The 14,202-nt window shown below is 35.6% G+C and overlaps 1 protein-coding gene across 1 annotated transcript; it reads right to left on the reverse strand.

The window, feature by feature from the left end:
* Positions 1-10,232: 10,232 nt before the first annotated feature.
* Positions 10,233-13,844, reverse strand: LOC132640293 (uncharacterized). The gene is made up of 2 exons (XM_060356816.1): positions 13,657-13,844; positions 10,233-10,638 (listed from the first exon to the last, which is right to left on the reverse strand). Exons 1-2 carry the CDS (start codon positions 13,793-13,795, stop codon positions 10,445-10,447), a joined length of 333 nt encoding a protein of 110 aa, XP_060212799.1. The 5' UTR covers positions 13,796-13,844; the 3' UTR covers positions 10,233-10,444.
* Positions 13,845-14,202: the final 358 nt, after the last annotated feature.

Here is a 14,202-nt window from a genome sequence, read left to right on the forward strand (position 1 = left end):
CCACCGATGCTCACAGGCAATGAGATCTCCCCCTTTGTTGTTTCGCTCGCCATGTTGAACCCGCTGAGTACCCGGGCTACCGGTACGATCTGGTCGAGCAGCCCTAGCTGTTCGACCACTCTCCACAAGATGATGTTGGCCGAACTACTTGAGTCAATCAAAATACTTTTAACCCGAGTTTTGAAGATAAGTACAGAAATTACCAATGCATCATTGTGCGGTTGAATGATGCCCTCTGTGTCGGTCAGTTTTCGGCCTCCGGCTGCGCTTTTCGCGAACAACAGAAACCTTGGCCCGTTTCATCACCGGCCCTCGTGGGGCATCGGTACCCCCAACTATCATGTTAATTATATGCTGGGGTTCTATTGGCTCGGCCTTCGATGAGCCTCCCTTTCCTTGTAGTGACTTTTGGCTCGTTCACTCAACAGTTCTCGGAGATGACCATTCTTCAGTAACCGAGCTACCTCCTCTCTTAGCTAGCGACAATCCTCGGTCTTGTGACCATGGGTTCCGTGGTATTCGCACACCATGCTTGGGTCGGATCCAACTTTAGAGGTCTTTGCCATCATACATCCGGGACCCGACCAATAGCCGAGATGAGGCCCGGGGTACTGACGTTGAAGTTATACTCCGATATCTTTAGTACGTCCTTGTTTCCGGCAGAGCTTCCGGCATCGCTCCTGAATGAGAGACCCGACTGTTCGACGGGCGCTCGACCCGTTTATTACCCCGACCAGAGAAACGGCTTGGGCTAACCCTTGATTTCTCCGACCTAAAGCTTGGCTTCTCCGAATTGGAGTGTGTCCGACCTTCGTTTCGTAACCTTTCTTTGGTCTCTCAAAACTCTTATTCACATTTACTGGCCCTGGGGGAAGCTCGAATTGATCATCCTCCACCCGAATCTTCGACTCGTATCGGTTATGGACATCAACCCATGTCACAGCCTCATACTCCATCAAGATTTCCTTTAATTTGAACGAAGTTGTTGAGCTCTAAACATTGAGTCCCTTTGTGAAAGCTTGTGCAACCCATTCTTCTGGAACCGGGGGGAATTCCATCCGTTCCCTTTGGAATCGGTTGACGAATTCACGCAGTAACTCGTCATCTCTTTGGGTTATACGGAAAATATCAGCCTTACGAGCCTGCACCTTTTTGGCACCGGCATGAGCTTTGATGAAGACATCGGCGAGCATTTCGAAAGAGGTGATCGAATGGTCGGGTAGATGGTCGTACCATGTCAATGCTCTTTTTGACAAAGTTTTCCCAAACTTTTTCAGCAATACCGATTCAATTTCGTCCTCCTCCATATCATTGCCTTTTATGGCGCATGTGTATGAGGTCACGTATTCGTGTGGGTCCGTTGTGCCGTTATATTTCTGGTTATCCGGCATTTTAAACCTCTTCGGGATTAATTTCGAGGCTACACTCGAAGGAAAAGGCCTTTGGATGTACCTCTTCGAATCTGGCCCCTTCAGTAAAGGCGGAGCCCCCGGGATTTGATCCACCCGAGAGTTGTATGTTTCGACCCTCTTTTCGGTCAAGTCTAACCGCTTTGCCAAAGTTTCGAGCATTTTTAGAACCTCGGTGGAGGAGCCAGCTCCGGATCCATTGCTCTCAATAACCCGTGCCTCATCCCTTCTGGGTTCAGAAACACCGCTCGTCTTCTCCGGGGTCGTTATATCCCCTCGGGTTTGCAACTGGGCAATTGCGATCTTTTGCTCGGCAATTGCTGCTCTCTGCTTTTGCAACATTTCAAAGATTAAACGTAAGTCGATATTGTGATTAGGTGTACTCGGTTCTTTCTGGCCTTGTACCTGGGACAAAGTAACAGAATTGTAGGTATTTAGAGGATCAGTGGCCGGTAAGGTGGCATTCTCCTGGTCCACGGTGTTTTGACGGTTGAGGCTCTCCCTCGAATTAATGGGGTTTGGGTCAGCAGGGTTTGGCAATCCTCGTGGCCCGCTGCCTTCATTTTCGGCCACGATCTCGTTGTTGTTGATGTGACCAGATTGCCCATTGTCAGCCATTTACTCTGTTTTTTCAGAGACGAACAGAAGGTGTTTTTGATTTTGATGGGTAAGGTAGAGATCAAGATAAAAGACCACTATTATCCTAGCCCCACGGTGGGCGCCAAACTGTTTACCCCGGATTTGGATAATCAATTAAATTTGTTGATGAGGTATAGGATATGTGGTTATATCTTGAATTTATTTGATAGAGAAAAGAAATGTATGAGTATGCTATAAAGAAGCGACTGATAACCAATGGTTTGCTATAGACTCGTATATTTACTAATATATGAGCGTTATTTGATTTATGAAATGTGAGAGATGAACGCAGCAACTGAGGATCAAAACCAGCTATTGGAGAGAAATTTTATATAGTTTTTGCTATTACAAGAGTTCTTGAAAATGAAGAAGTCAACCTCCTAAAAGGAGGACAAGGCCCCCTATTTATAGTATTGCCCTATGGGCTTCATACAAAAAGGAAAATAAAATAATAAAGAAAAAGCTCTGAGTTGGGTTAGGTTGGGTTAGGTTGACCATACGACCCGACACCCGTACAATTAGCAGTTGAACATGGCAGGACGTTATCGACGTGTGGCAACCGCACAACAGATCTCCCGGACCACCGGCCACGATAAGACGGACTAACGGCCTCGACCAAACGGACCGATGGCAACGACCAACTCGGCCATGAAGAGAACCGGACCAAATGATGCCCTCCCCTGGCCTTGGTCAGAGCGTTCCTCCGGTTCAGAATGGAAGCCTTCGTGCACGTTCTGATTAATTGTTTCCTTCGGTCCTTGGTCTCACCGGTTTAACATACATCCGATTTTTACCGTATACAAGAAGCCCAGCTTGACTTGATTCCCTCGCATGCATCCAACAGCAACTTGAACAAATGTCTCCCTCCTCTTACAATTTAATGCACCATAATTTCAACAATATACATTGACATGTTAAAAAAACATGTAATCTTTACTGACTTCATCATAAATTGATTGATTTTATGTTGGACATACCTAAAGTAAATCTTCTTCTTCTTTTTTTTTTTCCTTCGCGTCTTGTATCAACATGTGAGCTCACATAGGAAATATTTTCTGATTAATTGGTTTATACAAAAAATTGATGTTCCGAGTTCAATTAAGCAACAACTTAATAGTCTAAGCTCTTTTGACAAATTCCAACAACTTAATATTACTTTCGTTATGCATTTGTTAGTTGACAATATATGCAACCAATCTTCTTAAGGAAAAATTACCTAAGAAAGTATCATATCACTTCTCATTATACATTCGTTAGTTGATGACAAGATGTGCACCTCTTAAGCCAAAATTACCGGAAATACAGTCCCATATTACTTTCATTTTATATTCATTAGTTGACAAGATGTGTAACCAATTTTCTTAATTAGGCAAAAAACCTAAGAGAGTGCCGTTATTACTTTAATTGTACACTTATTAGTTGATAAGATGTGCAACCAATCTTGTTCAGACAAAAATACCTAAACATTGCCATATCAATTTAATTTTTATGCATTTGTTAGTTAACTAGATTCTTAATGCAAAATTACTGAAGAGAGTGCAATCAAGGGCGGAGCTACCTGGTCCCGAGGGGTGTCAAGCGACACCCCTTCGCCGGAAAATTACGTTGTATAGGTATGTAAAATTCTGATTTTATACATATATGTATTACTATTGACACATCTTGTAACAAGTTGAGGGCTTAGCCGAGTGGTTGAGGGGTGTCAAAAGTTTAGGCTAACAAGGTTGCGTGTTCGATCGCTGTTGGCGACATGTTTATTTTTTTTGACTTCAGTCATTAGCCTTTTTTTAAAAAAAAAAAAAAATTGACACCCCTTAATAAAATTTCTGGCTCCGCCACTAAGTGCAATGTTACTTTCATTATACCTTCTTTAGTTGATAAAATATGTATAGCCAATATCTTAAGACAAAGTTACGTAAGAGAGTTTCATATTACTTTTATTCGGTATTTGACGAGATGTTTAACCAATTAAGGCAAATTACTTAGAAAATTGTCATATTACTTTCATTGTTCCTTTGCTAGTTGATAGTTAGTGTAACCAAGCTTAAGGCAAAATTACCTGAGAGAGTGCCATATTACTTTCATTGTACATTTGCTAGTTGACAAGATGGGTAACCAATCTAGGGCATATGAATATTCACAAATTTTCAGAATTATTATGCGTTCCATTTTCATTACACATGTATTATGTTAAACTTATATTATTACTTCATACGGAGGTAATATTCTAAAAATAGTCCAAATATAACTTTTTTCCTACATAAAGGGACCAAAATTTATCGAAAGTTAAATGTGTTGAGCCATGTAACACAAGCTAAAGGACAAATATCACAATTTAGTAATATAGCTTATTTTTTTCTTTTTCAGTAATATCTTATTCTAATTGCTAATTGGTCGCGTAAGATATTTAAACGAAAAACAGTTTCTTTGCATCCAACTATCTATAAAATGACATAAGAAAATATCATCTCCACCAATCCCTGTTCTTGTTTCAGTAATGTGTACCACCTGACATTGTGGTTGACATTTTGAGTGTTTTAGGTATCATTTCCTCATAGATGTCGGGTAAACCCATTTCACTTTTTCCTATTACATAGCAAAAGAGTGAATTTTCCCACCATAGTACTTCTAGTGTCCACTTCTTGTTTAATTTATTTGTTTATATACACCAATCTTTGGGCCGGTAGCTCTCTATTTGCTTATGACGAGATAACTCTTTTTAAACCTTTTATTTGGTGTTCGATTCCCACTTTAACACTTGACTGATTTAAAATCACTTTGTGTAAAATTTATTAAATACTAAAGCATTCTCTAAAAAGAAAAAAAATCATTACCAAAATTCGATCTCAAAACCTCTAATTACAACCTTTATTAGTATGACATGACAACTACAATTAAAGACGGTCGGCAATTAATTTGAATGGACAATAGTGTATTTGCCCAACATAGTACGTCTAGTGCCCAACATATACCTTTCTTTTGGCTGAGAGCTCTCTCCATTTGTTTGGACTAAGCATTTATGATTTGACAACTACGATTAAAGAGAGCCCACCTATTAATTGGAAGGGACAAGATTTTTATTCAATTTAATAATGATTATTGTACGTGTTAATTTTTAAAGGTCAGTTCCCCTTTTTTTTAATTTTTTTCTTTTTTTTTTTAGTTATTACTTTCTGTTGTCAACAAGCATTACTCCTTTTTAGGCAAGGATAGTCGTCCGTCCTTGCTACAACATTGGGTCTCACCTCAATGTCCTATGCAAGCTTTTTGAACTAACCAGTTTGCTTTTATAATATTGTGGGTCAGTTGAATTTATTTAAGTATTAATATGTCAGGATTTTACTTTTTTATTCAATTTATTATTAATAGTATTTATTTAATTGAGTGAGAAATTTGATAAAAAGAAGGATAAAGCATACAAATATAGTGACATATTTACAATTGCAAGTTCTAAAAATATTCAAAAATCACACACTCAAAATTTATACTTCTTACTAAATAAGAACTATTTATATTATCAATTCAAAATTAGTTAAAAACTTAATCATTGATTTATCAATATTATTACATGTGTTTGGGCCCGTGCATAACACGAGATTTTATTATAACTAGAAACATGAGTTTCAGAAGTGGATCGTCGACATGCTACTTGCACAGAGGGGCAATTTTGATAGTTCATATTATTTTTTTTAGAGATATTATACTCAATTGTTTTATGTATGTACTTTTTCTATCTTGGACAATTAAGTGCCTACTAGGTGACTTTAGTGAAAGTGTGGGTCCACCTTGGATTTCGAAGCCACACGCTTTATTTGCACACTTCTCAAATGACTCCTATGCACCATTTAAATATTTAATTGACAATCTGAATTTGCATCTTTTACTTCTTTCTTTCTGCGTAGCTTTTTCAGTGAGTATATATCCTACCTATAGTTAATATGTTAAATAGGTAGAAGAACACCGATTAGAATTATTTTATAAAATTAGTTTTTAGTTTGAAATAAATATTTTATTAACAGACTTAATTTTTAAAAGTTACAACTGGTTAAAAGTTGTGATGGATAAGGAATAATATCTGAAGAAACAAGTATAATTAGATAACAGGACTAACTGTAATATTGTAGTAAAACTAATTAAATATGTTTACGAAATAAATTACTCTGTTCTTATTGCAATGTTTAATATTCTGAAAATAAACTAATATAAGTAGGCATTTTCCAATGTATTAAGTTTCTAATTATAAAACTTCAAAATAGCCAATATAATTTATTAGTAAATACATAATTATGATAGTTCGTGTAAAAATAGAGATACAAAGAGTATCTTATACCACACATATAATTATATGTCCATGTTATATCATACAATAGAGACATATAATTACCATACATATATGTGAAGTTTTAAAGATTATACTACTCCAGAAACATTTTCGGAGTTCCTACATTCCAAGTACATAGATGTGAAGTTTTAAAGATTATCACGTTTTAGTCTAGGGGTACGGTCGTTAAAATGATGTTTACTGATTTTAAAAAGTAATTAAAATTCAATCAGTTTTGAAATGGTGGTTAAGGTTAAAATGACAGTTTAAAATGATTATTAGCACATATCTTCAAAAAAAAAAAAAATAAGGTCACATAACTTGAAACAAAGAAAATATACTATAACACAAATTATTGAACTCTTGCTCCTAAACCTTTTATTTTTCCACATATAACTTTCCAAAAACATCATAAAATATGTTAAAGAAGTCTTATTATGGCATAAAAATAAAAATAAAATAATTAACATATATCGCGCCCGTGCTTGCACGAGCTCCAGTATCTAGTACTATTATAAATGGTAGCATCTTGTGAAACAAAATCACAAATAATTTGTAATCAGACGATTAACATGGCAAAATTTAGGTGTATTTTTATCAAAAATGCATTTCAAAAAAGTATTTTATCATAGTAATTTTTGTTTGATTAATCAATCTGAAAAGTATTTTTACAAATAGTAGAGTTTCAATTTGTGCTTGACAAAGATTTTAAAGGTGCTTTTATAGAAAAGTTACCTTTTACAGTTGAAAAATAGCTTTTAGTATTACTAATATAAAGCATAATCTTTTCCCTAAATGTTTAGCCAACACCTCAATTTTTTAAAACAAGCACTTTTAATTTTTCAAAAGCTTAGCCAAATAGACTATTAAACTAACATTTGGTTAAAGTAGATGCTAATTAAGAAGGTTGACTTTCAAGTTGATTCAACCACAATGAAAAATAATATGCACCTTTATGATTCATGTTAATTATGATGGGCTCCAAAATAGGTGGGAGGCTGAATACCAGTAATCCTCAAAAGCTAAACAGATCTCAATAGTTGACTTCAAGAGAAGAAGAAGAAGAAAGAAGAAAAGGAGTCCACAGTTCATTTAGTGGCTTCACTCATTCAGTCACGCGATAAATTATCATTAATTTTCAGACTGGATAAACTTTGTTCTATATAAAGGTTGTGTCCCAGAGAAAATACTCAAAATACCCTCAACGTTTGTCTAAAATCCTAACTACACACCTAATTTTTGCGGGGGTCCTATTACCCCACTGGATAAATTTTTTCAGTATCAAAATGCCTTTTTTGCTGATGTGGCAGTTCAATCTGCCAGCCCCCAAATATTAAATGGCGGTTTTCCACAGGCGCCTGGCCCACGTGCCACGTGTTTAATTTTTCTCCATTTTTTTATTAATTTCCCCCCTTCCTCCATCCATATACTCTTCTTCTTCTTAAAAAAAATCTCTCAATTTTCCATACTCCATTTTTATTAAGGATTTGAAAACCCATACCCGATTTTCCTTCATCTTCATCAACATTATTATCATCATCATCATCATCATCATCATCATCTTCATTAGGAGTTAAAAAAAAAAAATCACACCAACTTCCTCAAATCTAATCCAAACAAACCCAAATGTGAAAGGAAGCTTCCTAACACCAAATAGAACAAATTTCATCCATTAATTTAATCAAACAATCAAGAATTTAAAGAAACCCATTTGGTGTTCTTCATAGCTTTCTCCAAATTCCTAGTAATGGAGTTTAATTTTCTCCCCAAATCAACTCAAAGAATTAGTGCTTAAACAACTCCAACCAAGCAGCAAGTAGCAACTCCAAACAAGCAACTTCCAATAAGATTTTCTTTAACAAGATTAGATTTTTCAACCTTGTTTTTTTTTCTTCAGATTTTTTGTTTTTTTTTCTTCAGATTTTTGTTTATGGTGGAAAGTTGTTCAGAATCATATGTGGATTTTCTTCAGTTCAGATTTTCGTTTATAATGGATATTATTTTGACAAAAAAAAATAGAGATGGATATTAAATAGGGTGAAAAAGCAGATCAAGTAGCCTAAAAATGGAGAGTTCAAATTTTATCTACATGGCATCATATGTGGCAGATTAGTTAGCGTTCAAAACACGTCAGATGCAGATCTTTGAAGGCTGTCACGCGTCACCGGGCGGTGTATTCACGCTCTCTGCCACATCAGAAAAAAGGGTCATTTTTGCTACTGAAAAAATTTATCCACGGGGGGGGGGGGGGGGGGGGGGGGGGGAGATAATAGGACACCCGCAAAGGTTAGGTGTGTAGTTGGGATCTCTTGTGTCCCACTTGAAGAGTGAAGCACTTTGAACGATTAAGCTTTGGAAGGCCATGTAATGTTTTGAGTGTTCTAACACCAAAGAACAATTGTAAACAAATGTATTTAAATAGAAGAGTTATACCTCAATTGGGCAATCTAAGCTTAGGTTACATCAGAACTGTTTCGTAATCTATAGAATGAAAGAGTGTACAACATAGCACCAGTAGGAAAAATATAATTTGTATTTAATGTTACTTAATGTCGGCTTTTTATAGTAATGAAGTTCGGACCAATTTGAGCATGTACCTTAGCTATTCCACCAGTTCCATGCTACCTTCCACCAACACGTATATCAACTAACTCTGTCCATCAAAACTTAAGTAGACGGAAAAAAAAGAATCTACTGTTTTGTGTGTCTCAAATTGGGATTTGAATCTTGGTCTCCAAAGCTTGCACCAACATCATTAACAATTGGGTTACACCCTTGGCTGCAATGTTACTTCAACATCTATAAAACATTATAGATATCTTTATACAATACAAGTCGTGCTGTGCTAAGTCAAGCCGTGAATATCCTTCATACAGATACAATCCACATACTTTTACAGGGTCCTTTTATGTAAAGTTCAATCAATTAGAGCCAATTTTTCACTTCCCCACCTTATGCATGAACAGGCTTAAAGACCACCCCTATAAGGCAAATTTCTCATAAATCTAAGAAACAAAATAAGCAAACAGTGTCATTTTAAGGGTAAAAGGTACACCTAAATTGGGATAAAGAGCACACTCAAATAAAATAAAATAAAAAGGTGCCGCTTCTTAGCAAGAAAAAAGAACGTCAAACACCAGACCCATCCTCAACCTTTCATCAAATGAGTTGATGAATTGTAAGACAATATGGAAGACCAAAGCACAATGTAGATTATATGAAACCTTTCTTTATAAGTTGCATAAATGGTTCAAGATTAATAATACAACCATTGCAGAGCAAAGCACAACCTAGAAGCCATGATACTTTTTGTTTACAAGTTGCATAAATGTGACATTCTACTTCTTAATACACAGTATCCCTTTTTCAACAAGATTCAAGCAACTTCCAACATTTTTTATGCTAAACTCTTTTTCTTCCGAAAGTATTGCATATACTCAGGCATGAATTGAATGGCTATGAAGCAAAACAGGTGTGTTTGGCAAAACAACCCCGCAAACCATCTAGTGCCATCCTGTAGCTAAAAGAAATCGATATCTATGTAGCATTGGATTAGCCAAAAATATCAACAATAGAACATAAGATCATAATGAGTGAGAAAAACAGCCAAGCATGTTATCTATATGAAATGGGAACATATTGGGTGACAAAAGGAGGTAATCGTGTTAAATGGGCCTTCAGAGACATTGTCATACTGCATTTTCTGAACTGCAAATACAATCCACACTTTGCCAAGCGTAGGAGAGCACTTCTTCAATGCGGGTAGAGTTGATTGTCTTTGTATTTCTACATCACTTAAGATGTAATTGTGGTATGCAAGAAAAATTATTTTTTGTTATGAACTTTGGAAAATACACAACTCAGATGAAAATATCTAATAATATGCATAAAAACTTTCAGCAGCAAATTCGTCAAACACAAGACAAAACAAACTTCAAAAAGACTTACATTAGGAATAGTAGTGAACTAAACATCTACCATACAGCTAGATGCTGTAACTTAATTACCTGGAACATGAACCACCCACCGGAAAGCTAAGTACTACAAGAGCTACTGGATGATAACCTAAACAAAGTTAAACACGTCCACCCCACAGGCATTCATTGCGAACCTTGCTAGACCTCAAGAGGGGCTCCACATCTCTAGGAGGGTTTAAACCAAGACTCTTAGCACGCTCCCATCTGTCAAGTCTGCTCAATCCAAGACATGGCCCATAAGCCATATTCAGGTCAAATTGCGTTAATATTTCCTCGTTCCCATCATAATCATCTGCAAAATTGCAAACCCTTGATATATTAAAAGGTATTTCAAGAAGAAAACTATAGAGTAGCACATATAACAATCAGAACCAAAGGTCGCTATGATCTTTTGCATACTCAGTTCTAGAAGAAGCGAAAAAGTTGTAAGTAAAGTCCAAAGATTGTAAGCATTCCCTTATTTTCTCTGTAAGTAAAATTACTAAGATACAAATAGCAACCAGTAAAACAAAAATATCCTCAAGCTATATTCTGATAACACCATACAAACTCACCAATTACACCAGTTATCCAAAGTTTTCTGAGGTTGCATTTTAGTGATCATTCACCAGTACAATCCAGAATTGTAGAGTAGCATTTTTACTTGGCTGCCAAAAACTTCATTCCTGCTATATTGAAGATTTTTGTTGAGAATTTGAGTTCTTTAATTTGAATAGCAACAATTTTGTCTATTATCATTCCATAAAGACAACTCATCGAAAAGCCAATTTCAGCAGCCTTGTTTGCAACTCATTTATATCATTAATCAGGAGGAGAAGAAAAAGTAAATACCGGGTTCTCTTACTCCATTCTCGCAATTTTTAACCCTTTATCTGATGTACTCCATTGTCTTTATTTGGATCTAAGTATCTTTTAATAGCCTAAAAAAATTTAAACGATTTTACTTGGAAGTTCTTATAATCAAAGCACTGAAATATTTATAAAATATGTATCACATAGGGTCCGCGACAATTTCACTATTCCAGTGGTAGCAATGGAATAAATCAATAAAACAACATTATCTCCACAAAAATGCGCATTTATCATTTATTAGACATTGCCAAATATGTAGATAGTCTTTTGGTGAATGTATGGTTCATTGGATTTAGCAGGATCCGAAAGTATTAGGATAAGTCATCTGCACAGCATGATGTGATCACAGTGATACCAAAAGGGTATGGTCTTATTACTTATCCATGAGTCCACTATGTTGAGAAATATCAATGAAGGAATTGGAATAAACACGGTCACAAAAAGAGAACTCCAATGGATAAGAATTAAAAACAATTGATCTTTTCATGATTTTTCCGGTCAGACTCACAAATAGACATTAAAACCTCTTTAATGTGTCTTCTGCTTTTTAATTTCAGAATGCTTCATCTAAAGTTGTTCAAATATAGTATAATACATGCTAGTAACTGTTATTTCCAAATCCAAAATCATAACTATATATGCATGTCGATTATTGTTTAATCGATGCTGTTTATAAATTGATCATGCCATATGCATTAGTATTAAGTTGAAAGTATCTTGTGCTTTACCGGCAGTGAAGACAAGATTGATGTTGTGCAAATTCTTGGTTGAGGATGAAAGTGTTTCTGAGTATACTAGGTAGTTAATCTTTCCATTGTAATAGTTGATACCTAGGTTGTTGCTATGTAAGGGGTGATCCCATCAGACTAAGCAAGCTGTGATAGCTTGGCTGCTTTGTAAATATTTACTTAGTAATTAACAAAAGTTAATAGTTACCAAAAAAAGAAAGTATCTTCTCTTAATCTCTTCTTAATGCAATATGGAATAACTTGATTAGAACTTTATGCAGTAATTCTGTCTATATTTGTTTTAGCATAAACAAAACTAACTCGCACATGTACAAAATTACACATCAAGTGCATCCATGGGCTAGTGACCTTTCAAGATTATGATTAACCAGTCTCTATTCCCCCCTTAAATTGAATGACACTCTAAATACTTTACTGCAATTGGAGAAAGGCTACCAACACAACACACAACACAACATACCCAGTGGAATCTCACAATGTGGGGTCTGGGGAGGGTAGAGTGTACGTAGACCTTACCCCCACCTTGAAAAGTAGGTAGGCTGTTTCCGAAAGACCCTCGGCTCAAGAGAAAACAAGACAACAAGGTCAGATAAGGACAAGCATATCAAAGCACTATGAAAATGAGAAACAACAAAAACGAGAAAGTCATGATAGAATAGTTTGGAAAGAAAGGAGCAGTAGCTACCATAGACAAATAAAATAGTCGAAGTACAAGGCCCAACAAATATAAGCAGATGTCAAAGGGCACTAAACGAATAAGTAGAACTATGACTACTAGTATGAAGGAAAAAGCGAGACGACCTACTAGCCTTCTATCCTAATCTGAGTCCTCCACAACCTCCTATCTGAGGTCATATCCTCGGTAAGCTGAAATAACGTCATGTCTTGCTGAAATAACAACCAGAGTACAAAATAGTAAAACTTCTCTTGAAATCAACAGTTGCTGACAGAATGCCATTACTAGCTAACGAATTGATAGTGCAGATAGCCAATCTTCATTGTGAACAAAACCATACTACACCAAGTCATTCAATGAATCACAAATTCAGCCATTTAACCTAGTAGTAAATTATTACTTAATTAGAGAACAAGGTAAAAGTTACTAGGATTTGCTTCATACTGTAAGACTGTAACTAATACTCCACCTTATCATTTCAAATGCCATCAACAATGAAATAATAAACCCCAAAACGACGTGTCAAAAGAAGAATGAATTATGTATAGACCAAACATAACCAATATCAGGTCTTCCAATCTTAACCATAAACAAACAGAGGAAAATAACCACTAAAGCAAAAAACATACAGTGTTTCTATCAAACACAATTTATCATTTTTTTTCTGAAAAAAAAAATATCCTCATACTCTATCTTACAGCTTGTATTGTATGATTATCATATGGAACTCACTTTACGCCCAATTCAAATCGGGAGAAATGGTACAAAATTTAATTTTATGACCCTTTCACAAGAGATGTTCATTTTTTACACATAAGAGATGTTAAACAAAAGATGAACTGAACCTTTCTACTGAAAACATATGTGACAAAAATTACAGCAGAGATGAAAATGATATAATCTGTTATTGACTCCAACCTATCCAAAAAATATAAAAACAAACAACACCTTGACCTGTTAAAAACTAAATGACAACAAAGAAAGCAGTATATGTATAATTTGTACTAAAAGAAACCTTATAGGAAATGCTTACCAGCTTGCAAATCGGGAGAGATGGGTTTTGGTGTTACGGATTTCTTAGTAGCAAATGGTGATTTTGAAAGTGTTGGCTTTGTGATACTATTATTCTTCATTTGCTTATAGAAACCCTTCATATCTGCTTTTGACCCCATTCTCAATTTCTGATTTCAAAATTCAAATTTTGAATTCTTCCCCAACAAGCTGCTTTGGTTTGCCTTTTATATTGCAAATTTGGGCTTTACTAAAGGGCTTTTTGAGCTGGGTTTGGCCCGTATTGTTTTGGGCTTTTAGCCTACTAAATAGAATTACCATGACATTGGATATTGCTCATTCCTAGTACTTATGTTAACTATAATTAAAAATATTGCTAACTTACAGAATATGGTATATGACCTATATCAATAATAGGTAAAAGTAATACCGATATTGTACATATCTCGAGTAAAAAAGGTGAAATCTAGATGCTAGTGATGAAACAAAGTTTCTTGTTATACAATTCACGAGGGTTGAACACTAATGTAGATGCAAGTGATGAAACAAAGTTTCTTGTTATACAATT

Source organism: Lycium barbarum, chromosome 5 (assembly GCF_019175385.1).
Source record: "Lycium barbarum isolate Lr01 chromosome 5, ASM1917538v2, whole genome shotgun sequence".
NCBI lineage: Eukaryota > Viridiplantae > Streptophyta > Magnoliopsida > Solanales > Solanaceae > Lycium > Lycium barbarum.

Excerpts from the sequence above, each read along its gene's own strand:
- LOC132640293 (XM_060356816.1), bottom strand. The coding sequence starts at position 13,795 with ATGGGGTCAAAAGCAGATATGAAGGGTTTCTATAAGCAAATGAAGAAT. Across the intron at positions 10,639-13,656 it reads CTCTCCCGATTTGCAAGCTG|ATGATTATGATGGGAACGAG; the intron begins GTAAGCATTTCC and ends GCAATTTTGCAG.